Source organism: Curcuma longa, chromosome 21 (assembly GCF_044706935.1).
Source record: "Curcuma longa cultivar G26 ecotype Majalengka, Jawa Barat chromosome 21, ITB_CL_G26_1.1, whole genome shotgun sequence".
Taxonomy (NCBI): domain Eukaryota; kingdom Viridiplantae; phylum Streptophyta; class Magnoliopsida; order Zingiberales; family Zingiberaceae; genus Curcuma; species Curcuma longa.
In genome coordinates this window covers 5,162,948-5,186,257 of record NC_133881.1, presented here as the reverse complement: position 1 = coordinate 5,186,257, position 23,310 = coordinate 5,162,948, and the positions used below count along the sequence as shown (strand labels likewise).

Sequence of the window (23,310 nt, the reverse complement as noted above, 5' to 3'; positions counted from 1 at the left end):
TCCCGAGTTGGATCCTACATTTGAATCGTCTTTAACTGCCTAGGAGAGATTATGAGGAGATGATGATGGAGGAAGTGATATTTGATGATCACATGAAAAAGACTCTCTTCGCCACTTAGATCGTCCCACTCTCAACTTGGATGCTATTACTAAATTGCCTTCAACTATCAAGACCTTAGGGGAGTATGTTTTTTTCGTTACTTTTTCTTGCTTTTCTTTATCTTTGTGCATATGTGTTTGCTTTGCTTTGCTTGCTTTATTTTCCATTAATGCAGTTTGTTTGATCTTGTTTGCATGTTGTGTAGTTTGTGTTTACATTTCCTTATGCATTCCTTCGTAATGTTTTGAGAATCATAAAAGCTTGTTAAGTTTAACTGTCGAGTTTTTGGATTCTTTGATATGATTGAATGCTTTGCTTGCATATGGTCATTAATATGATCATGGATTTTACCTTGATAGATTGAGCTTGATGATTTTTTTACCTAATGAGGATCTTAACCATGTCTATTTTTTATCCTCTTGTCTGTGATGCACTCATAATATTTAACATTCTATAACTTGCTTTGATTCTTTTTGAAATTACAGTAACATAACCTTGAATGAATGTGATGAAGTTAATTTTTCTTGTCTATCTTTTGATTTCTTCCCTCACTTGGCCATTGTTACCAGTGAACATTCTACTCGATGCTTTCATAGTTCATTGTACTTTCCTTATCATATCTTCTCATTGTCATTATATTGTCATTGATCTTTATTGATTTTCCTTTTCATATCATGTGATGAGAGCATTAGGTAATTTATGATAAATTATACTTTCTTTGTTCCATCTTCATTGGTTTATTTTTGGCCTTCCACTATTGTGAGTTTCAATTAACTAGTATTTCACCCGTGCAATGCACGGGATATTTTTTTTATATAATTAATAATTAAAATTAGTAAGTATGAGCGTTTGAATAAATAATTAAAATATAAATAACAATGATAACAACTAATTAATATTTTTTTTTGCTCGACACATTTGTAGAACGATAACAACGGTTCTTCACCTATTTTTTCCAAGTATGTCATGATGTCATTGACAAAGTCTCCTCACAAAGTATATGATATCTTATTGTTCCTGAAAATAGTAAAATAATTGATTATTAAAAAATATTAAAATATTAGATGTAATATGTCATAATGTCATTGACAAAGTCTTTCCATAAATTAAAAGAATAATAAAACAATACTTACTCCGAATCTTCTAAGATAAAATCAAGAAGTTTTGTAAGGCGGCCACCAAATTCTTTACTTTGAGGCGATTCTCGTGCAACCATTTTGTCAATGACATCTCAAAAAAAAATTTAAGCTATAAGATAAAATGTTCGATCAATTAATCATGAAATAAAAAAATAAATTAACTTACCAAAAAGTATGTTCTCATTAACAGAATCTGTCTCCTTCAGTTCACTAAAAGACTTGAATTCATACATCATCGATGGAAATGTATCATCAAAAATTTCGCATACATGAGTTTTTGCAATAAAATTGATCTTGTATTTGTTTGTTGTTGTCTTATACTTCATTCGATTCTCTGCAACAATGATATTTTTTATGGCAAATACATGACCTTCTAATAGAATGGGTTTCACTTTCTCCATGATCGGACGTTTTATTGTTCCATGTATGCGTTCACCCTATAAATATTTAGAAAGAGTAAATATTTATATTTTTGAACAATAATCAAATATATACGTAAAAAATATATATACAACCTCTTTATCACGAAAGACACACTCCAAGCTAAAATCTCCATTGTTTCCATATGCAGGTAGATCGTAACAACGAACTAATCGGAGTTTCAACGCCCACTGCATTTTCGAACGGTTAACCTCTCGGATAAGATTAAACAGAGGAGCCATTTTTTTATTTCAATCTAAAGTGAGTGAGTAAAGATATTACAGTCTTAATTTATAGAGTGTATTGAAGAGGAATTTGAAAAGTTTAAATCGAAAAAGATGGTAATTTTATTGATGACATTAAATATAATTTAAGGCAGGACCTTGAAACTTTGGAATATGTGGTATTTCAAAGGTGGTAATATTTAATTTGTGTAACTTAAATCATGGAGTGTTGCACAAATTAAGTCTAACGATATCAATATCATTTAAATTCTAAGATGAATTTTTAATTAATATTGTAAAAGATGGAAAGTATCAACAATCAAAGAGAGCACTAATCTTTTCACGATTTTCAAAATCTCTTCAATGTCATAAATATCAAAATTGAATAATATCGATGAATCTTCATTTTTTAATTTATATGGTAATCTTTAATTAAGGTCATTTCAATTATTAATAACATTTTATTAGCTTTGCAACATTAAATGATATTTTACAATCAAATATGGTAATCTTTACCATATATAAGTTTTAGATATAACTCAAATCATTTAAATCAGACAAAAATGAAAAATAAATACTTTATTGAATTAAAAAATCATACTATTTGTGTAAAACAATTATAATGATAATTCATAAGATAAATATTTCTATATCAGGTAAAAAATAATAATAATTGATATGTAATACATAATTATTTAAATACATTAACTAAGGCTACATTTTCATAACTTAATTAAAAATAAAATGTATGTCCGTTCGAGTTGTAAAAAATCATTAATATGCAAAATACAGAGATTCAAAACATCTTCCTTAAATTAGGTTCACTGCATATATGATTAATTATTTTCATATAGATAAATATTAATTGTATGCAAAATACACAGATTCATGACATCTTTCTTAAATTAGGTTCACTGCATATATAATTTATTATTTTCATAATAAAAGATTTGATTGAAACTAAAGAGTTGAGTGTAGCTATATTAGGTCCCCAAAAATTAGGTTCCTTAAATTGTTTCCGTATAGATAAATATTAATTGTATGAAAGATTTTTGCGGTCCTGTTTAGGCGATGGGTGTAAGTTTGTTTCCATATAGTTAAATATGTCTATAATTAATGTTTAGGCGGGAAATTTTTGAGATAGCAGATAAATGTTTAAAAAGATTGATGATTATTCATCATGTTTTTATATATATTTTATGAGATTTGTATTTTTGAGATATTATAGATGATTTATTTGTGTATCATGTTGAGAAGGTAATTTTTTTTTGCATATTATTTGAGTGTATTCATCATGTTGATTATTCCAATGCTCTTATGTTCTCCTTTGTTTCTCTACCTGGACTTATCTTGTTTGTTTCCTTTATTCTTGTTGCTCTATTACATCGATATATAAGTCATTCAAATTATGCATGCCTATGGTCATAGTAGTGGAGATGTAGGAAATAAACAAGCATATGATAGTGCATTGTTATGAGTTGTATTGAGTGTAAGCTCCACCTACATAATTATTTTGAAGAGCGAGAGCAGAACTACTTATCTTGTGATGTTCCATCATGCTTTATTTATTTAAGTTGATTGAAATTACTATATTTGTTGACTTATGTAGAAATTATACTCATGAATATTGTGATTCTTATAAATTTGATGGTCCTAAGTAATATGTTTTTTATTATTTTTCAAAGTATTACTAGGGAATTGCATAGGAGATGAGTTTTTGGTTGCTTCATAGTTTTGTTTATTTGCTTGAGACTGACGTGCAAAAATAAATATGAAAAATTTGATAATTATCATTTTGATTCATTATTTTAGCTCTTATACTTGTGGTTTATATTATCTTGAATGGTTAAAAGTTGATTTAGATCCTGTTCCGGTTGAGAACTGTTTCAGGACACGTCACCGGACCTCCTTGTTGTTGGCTGGGAACAGGAACTGATGAGGGGAGAGAGAACAGCTCTACAACCACTGGAGATCTCGTACCGGACCTCCTCCCTGTTGGTTCTAAACAGTAGCAGGCGGTGTAGACAACGAGAGCTTTGCGGTCGCCGTAGACTTCACCGGAGTCAATGATGAATGTTGCAACCTCAAGGATGGCCTGAGAACACAAGGATCATCAGTAGGAAGGCCAGGGGGGTGCCCTGGCGCGACCACTCTGACGCTCAAGTCAAGGACGGCGAGAGGAAGAAGATGAACAGTAGAAAATAGAGAAGAGCGTAGAAAGTTGCGAGTGAGAGCGAGAGAGATACCTGCGGAGCGGAGTGGTCTGTTTATAGAGGGATGAGCGGGTGTACCTGTCACGTCATCATTTAAGAAATGTCTCATCATGATTAATGAGATGGCAGGAATAATCGATTTTATTGTCCCATCGCTAGCAAAGCCATCTCCAGTCACTGTCTGGCCGTTCAGCGGAGCAAACTGTAGAGAGATGGTCATTAAATATAAGAAGCGTGGGTTTGTCAGAGGATCATGATGAGGTGGGCCAGGGCACATTGGAGAATGCAGTCAGACTGGGCCAGTGACAAACGCGAGTGCAGACAACATGAGGTGTCGGCTGCATGAGAGGACTCGACCAGGCTCCTGCCGGACGGATGGATCTGGCGAGGTTCCTGCCGGATGGAAGGATCCGGCGGGGCTCCTGCCGGATGGATGGATCCGGCGAGGCTCCTGTCGGACGGGAGGATCCGGCGAGGCTCCTGTCGGATGGGAGGATCCGGCCAGGTTCCTGCCGGTTGAATGGATCCGGCGAGGCTCCTGCCGGACGGGAGGATCCGGCGGGGCTCCTGCCGGTTGGATGGATCCGGCGAGGCTCCTGCCGGATGGGAGGATCCGGCCAGGTTCCTGCCGGTTGGATGGACCCGGCGAGGCTCCTGCCGGATGGGAGGATCCGGTCAGCGGGTTGGACCCCCTATGAAGAGACCAATTCAAGACTCAGGTCTGGTCATGGTTATCCCCTTGGTTTATCCCCGGAACATAAGCCTCCCCACTAGTCTAGTCGAAGGGAGCGGGAAGCGGACTGACTAGACCAAGTCAGACTTGAGTTTGAGTTGGGTCCGAGGCTTGACTTAGTCAAAAGAAAGAAAAGAAAGAGAGAAAGAGCAAGATGTGATCGGTTAATACGCAATCCATAGGCGGTATAGTCGCCAGAAACACGTGTTCGTGCGGGGTTGGTAGCATTGATGGGAAGAAAGGCGGTTTGAGCATGCGCAGCATGGGTGGGTGTCTTGTCCAAGGCAGGCATTTATGAGTAATTATTACCCTTGGAAATGGCGAATCCTCCTTGAAGAGTGTGTAGACATCGCTTTGTCTTCTTCTTGGGGACGCGCGTCGATTCTAGAGCAGTATATGGCCCTTCGAATCCGTGGGTTGGGGACTATAAGTAGCGGTGCTAACCTGTGTTTCTGTTGTCTTCCTTAGGCGACAATCCTGCGAGAAGCGTTTGCGATCGGGACAACGGCGATGGACATCGATGGCGACGGATCCGAAACAGGTTCCACTACGCACCCCCAACCTTTCAAATGAGATGGAGACGCGGGTGCAGGTGTCTCTTCATCGGGCTCGTATAGCTGAGGAGAGATTAAAGCGTGCTGAGGAGGAGTTGATACAGGCTAAGTTGGAGATCCAGAGGCTCCAGGGGATCATCAGAGTAAGGGCGCAACAGGACAGCGTCATAGCGAGCCATGTAGAGGGATCCACGTCCTCAGCTCTGAGCTTATTGGAGAAGATAAAGGAGGAGATGGAGTTTATGCAAACTTCGATTCGGAAGACGCCCGCTGGCCCCTCTTCGGAAGAATAATCTCCACTGTATTCCGTTACTGCTGATGTAATAACTCGTTTATGATAATAATAACCATGTTTACCTTAACGTGTTATGTATTTTCTAGTATGTGAAAGGCAACGTAGGGTAGTAAAGACGGGCGGACTAAACCTGGTTAGACTCGAGTTTGAACCTGATCTGGAGATTATGTTATGAGTTAACCGAGAGAAAGAGCGGGATACGATTGAGACGTTATACTGTGCGGAGGAAGGGCTAATCGTTGAGACACGTGTCGCCTGTGGCTGGTAGCATTTAAGTGAAGGGTAGCGGCGACGTGCGTGCGGAGAGGGGCGCTATTTTTTCCGAGACAGGCAATTAAAGAGGCGTGCCGTTTTATCTGTCTTTTCGTATCACGGATCTGACATCAGCAGATCTGCTCGGAGAAATGTGTTTGATCCAACGGCTCTTAGTGAATCCCGCCTTTTCTTGATCACTGATCGGACGGCTATGAAGAGTTAGGGTTCCAATATAACTGGCGAGAGCTCTCGAAAGAGTTATTTCGCTGTCTTCTTCCTCGCACCTCCCTTCTGTCGCCGGCACTCCTGCTTTGTACTTCTGCTGCGCTTTTATTTTCCTTCTCCGGCGATCTTTCCGGCGTAAGCTTCCCTTTCCTTTCCTGGTTCGTATTTTCGGTCTGCTCTCCTTTCGCTTTTAGATTTATAAGCATGTCAGAGTCACACAAAGCCTGGTATGAGTCTATGGTTTCTGTTTTTGATAACGAGACTAGGTCAGCGATAAGGGCCCGATTTGGGATTCCTCGCCAATATAAAATTAAGGTGCCTAAGAGCCATCACCGTCCACACCTTCCTCCTCCCGGTTACCAGACCTTCTTCCTTGATCAATTGGAAGGAGGTCTGCGGTTTCCTATTCCCGACTTCTTCATTAGGGTAGCTGCGTATTTCGGTGTCCCGGTTAACCAATTTGCTCCTAACACCTTTCGGTTTTTAGCTTGTACTTGTATAATCTTTCAGGTGTATGATATTCCTCTACACTCCGACTGTCCTCCACTACTTTTTTTATCCCAAGAAGGGAGAGGAAGGAGTCTTTTACCTAAACGCCCGTCCCCGCATCAAATTCTTAGCCGAGTTCCCGTCTTCTGTTAAGTTTTGGAAGACGAAGTTCTTCTTCGTTCGTCCCCCGAGTCCCCTTCGTGTTGCCGACTGGCAGGATGATCTGCCGTCCCCTCCCCAGCTAGCCGGCTATAAGTCGAATGCCGCCTACCAATCCGCCTTCCAGGTGATAGACGGTTTGTCGTTTCATACGGACCGGCTGCTTGGTGAAGAGGGCTTGCTGTTTCGAGCAGGTCTAAGCCCTATTGCTGCGGAGCTGTCTCAGCCACTCGGTAAGTAAATGTTTCTTCCTCAGTTCCATGATTTCTAATTTCATACGTTTCTTGTCTATTTGCAGAGGATCTTTGGATGGCAGCTTCGCTGAACCAGTTTATTAAATGGGATCGGGCGTCTTTCAAAAAATTGGCGACTCCCACTCCTTCTGAAGGGAGTCCGGCACCAGCCGCTTCGGCTGGCAGTCAAGCAGCAGCAGCCGGGTCCGAGACGAGGTCTCAGCCGGCTACGCCCTCTGAACAAGTCAGGCAACAGCCTCGAGAGGATCGGAAAATCGGCTAAGGAAAAGGAGCCTCAGGAAGAGGCTAAGGAGAAGTCCCAGTCCAAGAAGCCTAGAGTAGAGAAGTCCAGTGGCAAGGCTCCTCAAGCCTCGAAGTCCCGTTCCAAAGAAACATCAGGAAAAGCGCCTTCCTGCAGCCAAAGCGCTGACAATCAATGAGCCGGGTGACGACCAAGCGTCCCGACCGCGCCCCATTACTTTCGATCCACAGAAATTGAAACAAAAGGCTAGGCCGGAACCGCGGCTAAACCCAAACCGAAGAAGAAGAAATCCAGTCCAAGAGGGCTCCACCATCCACTCCCGGGACCGGATCGAGTCGCCAGGCGGAGCGACCAACAGGAAGAGTGGTCGATCCGGCAGGAGCAGGAGCCGGGTGTGCCGGCTGGACAACTGTCCGCCATCCGTGTGGAGGAATCGGCGCCCTCGTTACCCATTCATTTGGATATGGAGCCGGCAGCTGATGCAGAAAGTGAGCCAATCTCCCTTCCACCGGCTCCGGCTCTCGCGCCTATCCTTGATCCAATTCTGGAGGAGGAGGCGGAGATAATAGAGGTGATGGCTCCGACAATCGAAGTGCCAGAGCCGTCGTCTGATGACCTTCCCCCGCCATCAGCAGAGCCGTCGGCAGAATTGCCTGTGGAGGTGTCGGTGGTACCTCCTGCCAAGCCGACTACGGAGGCCGAGGGGCTGCCCTTAGTTGAGCCCAGAAAGGGAACCAGAGACGGCGGCGGAGATAATGGAGCAACCTCAAGCTCCGAGGCTAGCCTCTCAGCCTACTCCGGAGGTCCCGGCAGAAGGATCAGGGACTGCAGCTAGACCGGTCACTTCCGGAGTACGCCCTTCCTTCGAGGCGAGGTCCTTCCGTCTTCCTCCCTCTCTTTTTCCTCAGGGTGCTCAAGGGTATATTCCCGGGAGGGATCTTTCCTCCTCAAGAAGTTCGCATGCCGGAAGCTCCAGCGGACGCGCCTTTCGCCCCTCAGAGATTAACAGCATAATGGGAGTGGTGCGATCCATTCGGAGCCACAACCATTATGCTCCTTTGCTACTTTCGGATGTCACCAGTCGCGGCATATACGCGACCATCCGGGTAAGTTCTGCTTTTTAAGTTGGTTAGACATGCATAAGGGCATTTAGCTGATATCAACTGGTAATGTAGACCTTAGGTGAACTCTTGGAAGCGCACAACCGAATGCCCCAGATCTGCCTTCAATTCCAAGCCCTGGAGGAGCAAGTGGCGGAACTGCGGAGCCGGGAGACGATGATGACGAGTGAGCCACCGGCTCGGGAAGCAACAAAGGTCATTGAGGCTCTGGAGAAGCAGGTGGCAGAGCTGCGAAGTCGGGAGATGTCGCAGACAGGTGAGCTGCAGGCTCGGGAAGCAGCAACGGTCCTTGAGCTTCAGGCGGCTCAAAGTGAGGCAGCGAGACAGAAGCATGAAACCAGCCTTGCCTTGGCTCGGCAGCAGACGGCTGAGGACAGTGCCGAGAATCTAGAAGCCGAGCTGCGGGAAGCCTTGGATCAAGCGCAAGATCTTAAAGAGGACCTACAGCAGAAGGAGGATCAGCTCTCCAAGGTAGTGGCACAGCTCAAGGATCGAGACGATGAGCTTTATTACTTGGAGGAGCAGCTTGACCACCGGGATGCTGATTTGGACTTTGTCTCTGACGAGTCCAAAAGCCGACAAGAGCAAATTAAAAAGCTGGAGGCCGAAGCAGAATGCCTGAAGCAGCGAATTGCTGAACTGACGGATGCAGCCAGGGTAGTGGAAGGGGTGTCGGTCGATGCCCGTGGTGAGTTGGCTGCTTATAAGCTGAGTGAGGAAGACCGGCTCGAGGCGGCCAAGGAAGCCTGGCTAAAGTCTAAGGAGTTCACTGATCAGTTCTTGGAACGGACGGCCGGCATGCTTCAGTCCGACTTCGAGGGAGCGCTGTGGCAAATACAAGCAGCAGGGGTGGACCTTCCGGATGAAGTGATAGACAAATTGGACCCTCAGGAAGTCTGGAAGGCACTGCCGACTGCTGCACGAACGGCGTCGACAGTTATTAAGGAGCCTCCGGCCGGTAAAGGAAAAGGAAAAAGGAAGAAATGAATGTAATGGGTTCCGGCTTTTTGTATTGTTTTGACAGTAATGAAAGACGTTGTAGGTTTTCCCTGATCTGTCGTTTGTCTTAGTTGTGTTCAACTAAGTGACGCTGCAGGCTCGAGAGGCAGCAAGGATCAACGAGCTTCAGGCGGCTCAAAGTGAGGCGGCGAGACAGAAGCATGAAGTCAGCCTCGCCTTGGCCCGGCAGCAGACGGCCGAGGACAAAGCTGAGAATCTAGAAGCCGAGCTGCGGGAAGCCTTGGATCAAGTGCAAGATCTTAAGGAGGATCTACTGCAGAAGGAGGATCAGCTCCAAGGGAGAGGCACAGCTGAAGGATCGAGACGATGAGCTTTACTACTTGGAGGAGCAGCTCGACCACTGGGAGGCTGATTATGGACTTTGTCTGTGACGAGTCCAAAAGCCGACAAGAGCAAATTAAGAAGCTGGAGGCCGAAGTAGAAGGCCTGAAGAAGCAAGTTGCTGAACTGACAGATGCGGCCAGGGTAGTGGAAGGGGTGTCGGCCGATACTCGTGGTGAGTTGGCTGCTTATAAGCTGAGCGAGGAAGACCGGCTCGAGGCGGCCAAGGAAGCCTGGCTAACGTCTAAGGAGTTCACTAATCAGTTCCTGGAAAGGACGACTGGCATGCTTCAGTCCGGCTTTGAGGGGGCGCTGCGGCAAATACAAGCAGCAGGGGTGGACCTTGCGGATGAAGTGATAGACAAGCTGGACCCTCAGGAAGTCTGGAAGGCGCTGCCTGCCTCTGCCCGAACGGCGTCGGCAGTTATTAAGGAGCCTCCGTCCAGTAAAGGAAAAGGGAAGGGGAAGAAACGAATGTAATGAGTTCCGGCCTTTTGTAATTTTTTGACAGTAATGAAAGACTTTGCAGGCTTTCCCTGATCTGCCGTTTGTCTTAGTTGTGTTCAACTGGGTGGTGCGAGTCGGTAAACAACTCCGTGTCCACATACGAAGTTGCTTGAGAGTCGCTGAATTTGGTGATGCGGGAGTGATGGTGACTTCCGTGTGGGCGATCCGGGTTTGCAGATGGTATGAGAGGAATATAGGGTCCGAGCTGGCGGATGATTAGGAGACGAAACTTATCCGGACATGCGGACGATTCGTAAGTGGGGGGTGTCCGGTCTGGCGGACGATTCGGATGCATACTTGTGCCAGCGACTACCTTGGGTTCATACAAGTGTTGACGCTGGCGGATGCTCCCATGTGGGGAGACGCAATAGATGGCTGTGTAGTAGGAAGGCATTGCAGAGATGATTGTTAACTTACCTCTGTGCGGACGAGACCTAATGTAGAGTTGATAAGTAGTGAGACGCTAATTATGTCGATGTAGGGAGACGTAATGTCGAGTCGTAGTAGGAAGGCGAGACCTAATTATGTCGGTGGAGTAGGTCCGAGACCTAATTTTGTCTGATGGAGTAGGTCCGAGACCTAATGTAGAGTCGATGGAGTAGGTCCGAGACCTAATTATGTCGGTGGAGTAGGTCCGAGACCTAATGTTGAGTCGATGGAGTAGGTCCGAGACCTAATTATGTCGGTGGAGTAGGTCCGAGACCTAATGTTGAGTCGATGGAGTAGGTCCGAGACCTAATTATGTCGGTGGAGTAGGTCCGAGACCTAATGTTGACTCAATCCGCGACTATGTCCGAGTCGGGAGAGTTGCGAACGGCCGTGAGACCTTAGAGTAGAGAAGGCCTGTAAGAGACATTACTTGTCGTTATATTTAAGAAATAGATATGGATAAGTAAGGAAATGTAAGGTAAAGAGTTTAGGTATGATAGGGCCGGAGGTGTGTGGCACTCCAAGGTCTGATCAAGTCTTTGCCCTCTGAGTCGGTGAGGTAGTACGCGCCGGAGCTTGTCTTCTTGATTACCCGATAGGGGCCTTCCCACGGGGGCTCGAGCTTGCCCACTTCACCTGCTGGTTTGGCTTTTTTCCACACCAAGTCTCCTACCTGGAAGGATCTCGGGATCACTCGGCGGTTATATTTGATGCACATTCTTTGCCGGTAAGCCATGAGTCGAGAGGCGGCGCGGTCTCTGTCTTCAGTGATGAGGTCAAGCTCCATCCTTCGGCGCTCCCCGTTGTCTTCATCGTAGAATCTCCTTCTGTCTGAGGTAACTCCCACTTCCATTGGGACCACGGCCTCTCCTCCATACACCAAGTGGAACGGCGTCATACCAGTGCTTTCCCTTGGCGTGGTGCGGTAGGCCCATAGTACGCAGGGTAGCTCCTCCACCCAGCTGCCTCCTTCATGATCAAGCTTGGTCTTCAGTCCATGCAATATCTCCCGGTTCGTCACCTCGGCTTGACCATTGGCTTGCGGATAAGCTACGGAGGTAAAGGCTTGCTGAATGCCGAGTCCTTGACACCAAGATTGTATCTTCTTTCCTTGGAATTGGCGACCATTATCCGACACTAGTCGATGTGGAATGTCATACCGACAGACTATGTTCTTCCATAAAAATTTGATGACCACTTCTTCCGTGATGCGGGCGAGAGCTTCGGCTTCAACCCACTTGGAGAAATAATCCACTGCGACCAGTAAGAATTTCTTTTGTTGTGGACCAGTAGGAAAGGGTCCTACGATGTCCATGCCCCATTGATCAAAAGGGCATGAAGTAGTGGAGGCTTTCAGCATCTCAGTTGGTCGCCGTGAGAAGTTCTGATATTTCTGACAGTGCAGGCAGGTGGATACTAGCTTTGCTGCATCAGCTTGAAGAGTGGGCCAAAAGTAGCCGGCCAATAGAATTTTCTCGGGCCAAGGATCTTCCTCCCGGGTGGTTGCCGCAGCATCCTTGGTGAGCCTCCCGCATGACATAGTCGGCATCTTCCGGCCCCAAGCATTTGAGCAGAGGGCGGGAGAAGGCACGCCGGTACAACTGGTCTCCTATCAAAGTAAATCGGGCTGCTCGTCGGCGAAGCACTTTGGCTGAGCTAGGATCAGGAGGAGTGATACCCGTCTGGAGGAAGGTTATAAGGGTACTTCTCCAGTCTTCCGGCTGTGGGGTGGCTTCGGCTTGATCTATTTGGGCGACAAAGGCCACTTGAGTGATGGGCCCCTCCTCCGTCCATTCAGTCATGGAGCTGGCCAGTCGGGCCAATCCATCTGCCTTAGTGTTCTCAGTGCGAGGGATCTTTAACAGGGATACTTCCTTGAATTCAGCTTTGAGTTGAGCAAAGGCTTCGGTATATTTGCGCATTCTATCATTGCGGGCCTCGTAGCTTCCATCTGTTTGTTGCGCCACTAGCTGAGAATCTGAGTATAATTGAACCTTGGTAGATCCCATGCGTTTAGCTGCCTGCAGACCAGCCAACACAGCTTCATACTCGGCTTCATTATTGGATGCACGGAAGCTTAGTCGGATAGAGAGGTGAATTTCCTCCTCTAGGGGAGAAATTAATACAACTCCGACTCCACTTCCTTGCCTATTTGAGGAGCCGTCAACGTACACCCTCCAGGTTTGTTCTGGCTCTCCTTCCGGCATTTCAATGAGAAAATCTGCTAAGGCTTGAGCTTTGATAGATGTCCGTGGTTGGTATTGAATGTCATATTCTCCAAGCTCCACTGTCCATTTGATGAGTCGCCCGGAAATCTCCGAATTGGTGAGCAGTCGACCCAAGTTACTATTGGTAAGGACCGTGACTGGATGGGACAGAAAATATGGGCGCAGCTTCCGCACGGATAAGACCAGCATCAAGGCCAACTTTTCCAGATTGGTGTACCGGGTCTCGGCGTCTTTGAAAAGATGACTAGAGAAATAAATTGGGTGCTGAGACTGACCTTCTGGCTTGACTAATACGGAGCTAGCCGCTAAATGGGAAGACGCCAGGTACATGAACAGGGGCTCGCCGGGTGAAGGCTTGGCAAGCCGAGGGAGCTGGGCAAGGTACTCCTTGAGCTCAGAGAAGGCTTTATCGCAGTCGGCGTTCCATTCAAACTTCTGCTCCCGCTTTAAGACCTTGAAGAACGGAAGGCTCTTCTCGGTCGCCCGGGAGATAAACCGAGAGAGGGCAGTGATTCGACCCATAAGTTTCTGTGCCTCTCTAAGGTTGCGGGGTGGGGCCATACAGGCTAAGGCTTGAACTTTGTCAGGGTTTGCTTCAATTCCCTCTGCTGTTACTATGTATCCCAGGAATTGTGTGAACCATCGGCGGGAGGTGGTTGAACCATCGGACAGCGGCACCAGCCAGAGTGGTAAGGAAGATCCGGCATTTGATAGCGTCGGTATATTGATGTAAAGCGGCAGCATTTTCAAACTTCCCCAGGTGATCCTCGGGGTCGGTCGCGCCGGTGTACTCCATGAGCTGCGGGGCGCGAAAGTAGCGAGGGAGTTCCTCTTCTAGGATCCACTGGGCAAAGGGGGACTTGTGAGAACTGCTTCCTTCTCCTTGGCACAGTCCTTTGCCACGTGGATGGCGCCGAGGTGGAATTTGGGCCGCTGCTGATTCTACAGACATTCCCCCGTAATCTTCGTACGCATAAGGCTGAGGTGGGCCCTGGGCTTGATGAGCTTGATGGGCCTGTTGATGGGCTTGTTGATCTGGAACCTGATAGGTTGGGGCGTGATGGATTTGGGCCAAATGGGCTGGGGATTGATGGGCTTGATGGGCCTGTTGATGGGCTTGTTGATCTGGAACCTGATAGGTTGGGGCCTGATGGATTTGGGCCAAATGGGCTGGGGATTGATGGGCTTGAGCATGGTGGGCCTCAGTGGAGAAAGAAGGGGGTCTGGAAGGGCCAGCGGGTACCTGGTGTTGTTGTTGCTGTTGCGAGATTGCCAGGACGGCGGCGGCCACCGCCTGGTTGAAGTCTTCTTGTGTCATGGCGATAAAATAAGGCTGTTGAGGCTGAGGAGGTTGGGGAGGTTCGTCCGTCGGCATCTCAAATCCGGACGTTGAAATGTTCCCACAGACGGCGCCAAATTATGTTCCGGTTGAGAACTGCTCCAGGACACGTCACCGGACCTCCTCGTAGGTGATGCTGAACAGTAGCAGATGATGGGCGTAGTGGGGGCTTCACAATCGCCGGAAACTTCACCGGAGCGTCTGATGAGCAACAGCAACCTTCCCGATGATCTAAGAACACTAGGATCGTCAGCAGGAAGGCCAGGGATGCCCTGGCGCGACCACTCCGACGATCAAGTCAGGGACGGAGGAAGGAGAAGATGAACAGTAGAAAATAGAGAAGAGTGTAGAAAGTTGCGAGAGAGAGAGAGATACCTGCAGAGCGGAGTGACCTGTTTATAGAAGGATGAGCGTGTGTACCTGTCACGTCATCATTTAAGAAATGTCTCATCATGATTAATGAGATGGCAGGAATAATCGATTTTACTGTCCCATCGCTAGCAAAGCCATCTCCGGTCACTGTCTGGCTGTTCAGCGGAGCAAACCGCAGAGAGATGGCATTAAATATAAGAAGCGTGGGCTTGTCAGAGAATCATGATGAGGTGGGCCAGGGCACATTGGAGAATGCAGTCAGACTGGGCCAGTGACAAACGTGAGTGCAGACAACATGAGGTGTCGGCTGCATGAGAGGACTCGACCAGACTCCTGCCGGACGGATGGATCCGACGAGGTTCCTGCCGGATGAAAGGATCCGGCCAGGAACCTGCCGGATGGGAAGATCCGGCGAGGCTCCTGCCGGATGGATGGATCCGGCGAGGCTCCTGCTGGATGGGAGGATCCGGCCAGGAACCTGCCGGATGGGAAGATCCGGCGAGGCTCCTGCCGGATGGATGGATCCGGCGAGGCTCCTGCCGGATGGGAGGATCCGACGAGGCTCCTGCCGGATGGATGGATCCGACGAGGCTCCTGCCGGATGGATGGATCCGGCGAGGCTCCTGTCGGATGGGAGGATCCGGCGAGGCTCCTGCCGGATGGGAGGATCCGACGAGGCTCCTGCCGGATGGGAGGATCCGGCCAGGCTCCTGCCGGACGGAAGGATCCGGTGGGCTCCTGCCAGACGGATGGATCCGGCGAGGTTCCTGCCGGATGAAAGGATCCGACAAGGCTCCTGCCGGATGAGCGGATTCGGTCAACGGGTTGAACCCCCTATGAAGAGACCAATTCAAGACTCAGGTCTGGTCATGGTTAGACCCTTGGTTTATCCCCGGAACAAATTTGATTCGGGGACGGGCATTTAGGAAAAAAACCCCTTCCTCTCCCTTCTTTGGATAAAAAAAGTAGTAGAAGACAGTCGGATGTAGAGGAATATCATTCACCTAAAAGATTATACAAGTGTAGGCTAAAAAGCGAAAGGAGTTGGGCGCTAGTTGATTAACGGGAACGCCGAAATACGCAGCTACCCTAATGAAGAAGTCGGGAATAGGAAACCGCAGATCTCCTTCCAATTGATCGAGGAAGAAGGTCTGGTAACCGGGAGGAGGAAGATGTGGACGGTGATGGCTCTTAGGCACCTTAATTTTATATTGGCGAGGAATCCCGAATCGGGTCCTTATCGCTGACCTAGTCTCGTTATCAAAAACAGAAACCATGGACTCATACCAGGCTTTGTTCGATTCAGACATGCTTATAACTCTAAAAACGAAAGGAGAGCAGATCGAAAATGCGAACCAGGAAAGGAAAGGGAAGCTTACGCCGAAAAGATCGCCGGAGAAGGAAAAATAAAGCGCCACAGAAGTACGAAGCAGGAGTGCCGGCGACAGAAGGGAAGTGTGAGGAAAAAGACAGCGAAATAACTCTTTTGCGAGCTCTCGCCAGTTATATTGGAACCCTAACTCTTCATAGACGTCCGATCAACGATCAAGAAAAGGCGGGATTCACTGAGAGACGCCGGATCGACGCGTTTCTCCGAGCAGATCTGTCGACGTCAGATCCACGATACGAAAAGGCAGATAAACGGCACGCCTCTTTAATTGCCTGTCTCGGAAAAAACAGCGCCCCTTTCCGCGCACGTATGCCGCTAAACCCTTCATTAAATGCGACCAGCCACAGGATTACACGTGTCTCTCAACGATTAGCCCCTCTCTCCGCACCGTATAACGGCTTAATCGTTCCCTTGTTTCTCTCGGTTAACTCATAAGTGTCTATAGATTAGGTTCAGGCTTGACTCGCTCTAGTCCGCCCGCCTCACGCTACCCTACGTTGCCTTTCGCATACTAGAAAATACATAATACGTTAAGGTAGACATGGTTATTATTGTCATAAACGAGTTATTACATCAGCGGTACAGTGAAGACTATTCTTCCGAAGAGGGGCCAGCGGGCGTCCTCCGAATCGAAGTTTGCATAAACTCCATCTCCTCCTTTATCTTCTCCAATAAGCTCAGAGCTGAGGACGTGGATCCCTCTACATGGCTCGCTATGACGCTGCCCTGTTGCGCCCTTACTCTGATGATCCCCTGGAGCCTCTGAATCTCCAACTTAGCCTGTATCAACTCCTCCTCAGCACGCTTCAATCTCTCCTCAGCTATACGAGCCCGATGAAGAGACACCTGCACTCGCGTATCCATCTCATTTGAAAAGTTTGGGTGCGTAGTGGAACCCGTTTCGGATCCGTCGCCATCGATGTCCATCGCCGTTGTCCTGCTCGCAGCATGCTTCTTGCAGGATTGTCGCCTAAGGATGACAACAGAAACACAGGCTAGCACCGCTATTTATAGTCCCCGACCCACATATTCGAAGGGCCATATACTGCTATAGAATCGACGCGCGTCCACAAGAAGAAGACAAAGCGATATCTACACACTCTTCAAGGAGGATTCGTCATTTCCAAGGGTAATAATTACTCATAAATGCCTTCCTTGGACAAGACATCCACCCATGCTGCGCATGCTCAAACCGCCTTTCTTCCCATCAATGCTACCTACCCCGCACGAACACGTGTTTCTAGCGACTATACCGCCTATGAATTGCGTATTAACTTGATTGCATCTATCTCTTTCTTTCTTTTCTTTCTTTTGACTAAGTCAAGCCTCGGACCCAACTCAAACTCAAGTCTGACTTGGTCTAGTTAGTCCGCTTCCCGCTCCCTTCGACTAGACTAGTGGGGAGGCTTATGTTCCGGGGATAAACCAAGGGTCTAACCATGACCAGACCTGAGTCTTGAATTGGTCTCTTCATAGGGGGTCCAACCCGTTGACCGGATCCTCTCATCCGGCAGGAGCCTTGTCGGATCCTTTCATCCGGCAGGAACCTCGCCGGATCCATCCGTCCGGCAGGAGCCCACCGGATCCTTCCGTCCGGCAGGAGCCTGGCCGGATCATCCCATCCGGCAGAAGCCTGGCCGGATCCTCCCATCCGGCAGGAGCCTCGCCGGATCCATCCATCCGGCAGGAGCCTCGCCGGATCCTCCCATCCGGCAGGAGCCTCGCCGGATCCATCCATCTGGCAGGAGCCTCGCCGGATCTTCCCATCCGACAGGTTCCTGGCCGGATCCTCCCATCCGGCAGGAGCCTCGCCGGATCCATCCATCCGGCAGGAGCCTCGCCGGATCTTCCCATCCGGCAGGTTCCTGGCCGGATCCTTTCATCCGGCAGGAACCTCGTCGGATCCATCCGTCCGGCAGGAGTCTGGTCGAGTCCTCTTATGCAGCCGACACCTCATGTTGTCTGCACTCACGTTTGTCACTGGCCCAGTCTGACTGCATTCTCCAATGTGCCCTGGCCCACCTCATCATGATTCTCTGACAAGCCCACGCTTCTTATATTTAATGCCATCTCTCTGCGGTTTGCTCCGCTGAACAGCCAGACAGTGACCGGAGATGGCTTTGCTAGCGATGGGACAGTAAAATCGATTATTCCTGCCATCTCATTAATCATGATGAGACATTTCTTAAATGATGACGTGACAGGTACACACGCTCATCCCTCTATAAACAGGTCACTCCGCTCCGCAGGTATCTCTCTCTCTCTCGCAACTTTCTACACTCTTCTCTATTTTCTACTGTTCATCTTCTCCTTCCTCCGTCCCTGACTTGATCGTCGGAGTGGTCGCGCCAGGGCATCCCCTGGCCTTCCTGCTGACGATCCTGGTGTTCTCAGATCATCGAGAAGGTTGATTGATGCTTGATTCATGATGTTTTATGTGTTTAAATTGGATGATGCAAAATTTCAAAGGAGTTATGATTAAGGGGGAGCATATGATTTAAAAAGGTGTTTGAAAGAGGTAAATGATGTTTAGGGGGAGCCTAGTGGTTAAATCCTAAACTTATATAATCAAACACATTTTAAAATCCCTCAGGAATCCAAGGATATTCTCAAAGAAAAAGGATTCAAATTCATTAGAAAAGTTGATACAAACTTGGACATATATTGATTTTATTCAATCACTTTTGGATTTTGTATCAAATTACCATATTTGAGACCAAAATTTTTCACAAATATTTTTCTCAAATAGGGTTAGTCATAAGTAATGTACGTGTGAAATTTCATGAATTTTTGAAACTCGTACAATTACTTATGCATTTTTCAAATTCGTCTCTGATAACTGAAATTCAGTTTATCAGTCGACTGTGTCAGACTGCAGTCGACTGCTGAGTCGACTGATATACTAGAAGTCGACTGATACTTCTGTTTTCAGCTTATTTTGAGAAATTAAGTCATTTTTTTCCCTCCGAAACGATTGTTGGTGCAATATTAAAGAGGGATAATCACTTTTAAGGATAATTTTACCCTACTTAGTCTATGCAATCACCTTTTGATCTTTGACAAAAAGGGGGAGAAATATGAATGTTTAAGTTAGAGAGAAAAATAAAGTTTTTCATGCCTATTCATATTTGATCATGCTATTCATGCTATTCATGCTATCATATTTTATGATTCTGTTAATACTCTCTGTTAATACTCTGATATCATGTGATTTATGCTTTACTTATCATGTTTTAATCACATGCTATGCTTTAAGACCTAACTTAAACAAAGTTTTGCCAAACATCAAAAAGGGGGAGATTGTTGGTGCAATCTTTGCCCCAAGTGCATTGAGTTTCAATGTTTGGCTAAACCATGTTTGAAGTTAGGCAATACTTGTGATCTAACATGTGTGATGCAAGTTTGCAGGAAAGTCCAAGCGTAGTCTTGGCAAAGTCCAAAAAGTCCAAGTGGGTAGTCTTGAGCAGTCGACTGCTCATAAATCAGACGCACACAGAAAAATCAGTCGAGCCAGAGGAAGACAGGAGTCGACTGGGCAGTCGACTGGTGTTATGGTGAGTCGACTGTTTCCAGTCGACTGGTCTTGGACAGTCGACTGCTATTTGAACGTTGCAGAAAATTGGCAAGCATTTAATGCGCTTTAATGCGAGATTTTGTTGCCGATTGAAGGCATCAGTCGACTGGCCCTGCCAGCAGTCGACTGATGTTGCAGAGATTATAAAAGAAGCCTGCACGAGAACAACTCATCTTCTTCGCTATTCTTTTATTACTTTGTGCTTCTTTTGAGAACTTGTTTGTTCTCCATTCTCTGCTTTCTTCCTCTCCTCTCAAACACTATTTCATATCATTCTTGAGGAGATCGAAAGAGTTGTAAAGGTTTCTCCGCCTTCGAGGTTTTCGAGAAGGAGAAGATTCATAGTGCATCGGGTGTGTGCGTGCGTGTGGATCCTTGGAACTAACTAACTATATACATATCTCTAAAATAACTCTATTATTATTAAATATATATATATAAACAATTTAACAAGAAATTAAAACTCCAAAATGACCCTAAAATATAAAATGGGTATAATTAAAAAGTGCATGATAAAAAATGGTGCATCTCATGAGATAAAAAGAACAATAGATAATGAATATCATAATTTTCTATATTTAACTCTGTTAATCTCTTAATAAAATTTCTCTTAAAATTTTAGATTTCATCATTTGTCTTACTTTCTCTATTATTCTTTTATTAATATTTTTTATTTAATTTATCAATCAATCTACAAATACATACTGCACCTATAATCCATTCAAAATGAAATGCATTCTAATTAGTAATCACATATGTTTGATCAACTACCCGCAATCCATCGGTAAATATTATTAATTTAACTAGTATTTGTGAAATTTATACTATGAATTTAAACTAAATCAACAATATTTTTAAAACCCCATGAAATAATATTGCTAATTGGTTAAATTATTTTCCTTTTACTAGTTTTTCATTTTATTTGTTTTCTCGTCAACCAGCATTCAAAAATATTAAATATATAAATAAAATATTAAAAATAAATTATAAATAAGTAAAACTCAATTCAAAAAGATTATAGACATAAGCCCAACTCTAAGCCATTAGAAACTATGTACCTCCACAAACTGATCGCAACATGACCCTATCGATCGAGTGGGCCCACTAATTGCATACCAAACTAAAACCCAAGCAATTGATAGGAAGATATACTAAGGACACACTATATATATCATGTTGAATGAGAAGAATTTATTCACAAATGATCATGAAACCGATTGTGTAGGACTGCTGAAATAGTAGATTCCACCTTTGCTATAATGGAATGAGAGGAATTTATGCCTAAAGTGCAACCTAAGAGGTATATGATTTCTACATATTAATCCTTAGTTTTTTTAACACGAAGAAAGTCTAAAGAATGCCTTTGTACACTTATCTCTCTAATTTGGAACAAAGATTAGGAATCCAAATAAGATTTGGAATTGACTATGCTGATAATGATGCAATCTACATCATTGATTGCACCATAAGAATAGGGCTTTTGTACGGCCTTAGCCAAATAGAATTTTTCAAAAGGTGTAAAGTTGGTTTAAAACTTTTTGACAAAAGAATATTAATTTTGTATAATAAAAATTTAGAGATTGATTAATGTGAAAATACATATAAATAGATAGATAGTCCCACATCTTGAATTTTAATATTGGCAATAATGCCATAGTGGTATAAAATGAGAACTATTTTAATTGTATAACTCATCTTTGCGCTTGGGGCAATGTCGCAGCTAGTGAGGTTATAACCGAGGCGCGACCATTGCTGGTTGAAAACTATTTCCAAACCCCCTCTTTGGCTTGGGTTTAGCCCACTGCCATTGAGAATTTTTGGAAGGGCTCCCTCTTATAAAGAGTAAAACCCTACAATTCTATTTTATAATTTTTTTAATTACTTCTTTGAATATGTAGTTTTTGTAGGTTAGTTATTGTTCATTTGGTTAGTTTCTTATGAATAGGATCTTCAATGGAGGAGTATTTCTTGGCTAATCTATTTTTTTTATTATTTAGGTTGTTATGAAATGCTACATGATTCATCCAAATACAAGAAGAAAAATAAGTTTTGATGAGTGAAAATTCCATTGGTCTACTAAAGGAAGATCATGGAGCTAAAGCATGGCATGATGACGCCAAAAGAATATTCTTTGAAGCTCATCAACATAAAATGATCTTTACAATATTCTTTGAAGCTCATCGACATAAAATTTGCCATGTGTGCACCATATGATTTTTCATGTTCATGTGAACTCTTTGTTTTGAGGCATACCAGAGATGGCGGCCGTCTCCCTTAATTTTTTTAGTACAAAAGGTATAGGGTATAGAAATAAGAGGAAAATTGAAGGGTGAATGAGGAATGATGACACAGTCGTTCTCCCCTGAAATTCTTAGTTCTGCCCCTGCCCTATATCATCTTAATGTTTTTTCTCAATTAGTATATTCTCATTACAAGAATATTGCCAGTTAACAATAGAATTTTTCATTGTTATTCGGTCACTATTGGACAATAGCGACTGATATTTCTCATTGCTTAATAATCAATCGCTGACATCATTTGACGATGAAATTTATATTTCATTACTAATTAACGATGGATATCTATATTTAATGATGAAACTTTATTCGTTGTCGCTATTTAACGATGAAAATAAAAATTCCATTACTAATATCGTAAATGAAATTACTATTCCGTCTCAGATCTCGCTAAGTAGCGATGGAATATTTAAATTTTCGTCGCTAATTAGCGATGAAAATTTAAAAATTTCATTGCTAAATACCTTTTCAATTTTAGTTGCACATCTCCATTTTCACATTTTTCCTGTTTATATTTACATATATAATTATACACCATTACAAATGATGATTTTCACAATACAACACAATCCACAATACACACATCATACATATCCACTCAAACACAAACGACACAATTCATACAATCTACAATTCACACATCCTACATATCCACACAAACACAAACGATACAATTCATATAATCCACAACTCACACATCCATATATTCACAAATTCACATCTACACGTCCATATATTCAAACATCTATATATTCACAAAATTCAAACACATCCATATATTCATAAATCCACATCTACTCATCCATATATTCATAAAATTCAAACACATCCATATATTCACAAATCCACATCTCCACATCTACACAAAATTCAAACACAAACAATACAATGCATTAAACACAAACACATCCATATATTCACAAATCCACATCTACACAGACAAAATAACATGCATTAAAAATGATACATCCCGACATGTAAAACCAATCCAATAAATTTTCAAAATTAATCCCAACATATCAAATCAAATACAATAAATATACAACATAATGAATATCTCAAATTGAACTACAAAAAAAAACAAAAATATAAATACACTCTAAAACTACAAATATCCAACTAGTAGTATCAAATCCTACAAAAAAAATATTATAAGATAGGTTATTAATAAAAAAGGATAAACTACATAATTACAATTATGACTAACAAATTAAATTTAAACTTATTCTACACTATAATAAAAAAAGATAAATAAGATAATAATTTTACACACCTGAATGCTAGTTTGAATATCTATTGATGATATATATATATATATATATATATATATATCATTATCTAAATCTTCTGAAAACATATAATACAATTAGATAGATATCTATTATGAAAATTAATAAATCTAATTTGCATA

The 23,310-nt window shown here is 44.2% G+C and overlaps 1 protein-coding gene and 1 non-coding gene across 2 annotated transcripts; one reads left to right on the top strand and one right to left on the bottom strand.

The window, feature by feature from the left end:
• Nucleotides 1-12,129: 12,129 nt before the first annotated feature.
• LOC141815080 (uncharacterized) lies at nt 12,130-13,488 on the bottom strand. Its single transcript, XM_074703042.1, has one exon. It carries the CDS (start codon nt 13,486-13,488, stop codon nt 12,130-12,132), a length of 1,359 nt encoding a protein of 452 aa, XP_074559143.1.
• Nucleotides 13,489-21,295: 7,807 nt separating this feature from the next.
• LOC141815707 (U4 spliceosomal RNA) lies at nt 21,296-21,452 on the top strand. The gene has a single exon (XR_012600581.1). It is a non-coding gene; the product is annotated as a U4 spliceosomal RNA (small nuclear RNA).
• The last annotated feature ends 1,858 nt before the right edge of the window (nt 21,453-23,310 follow it).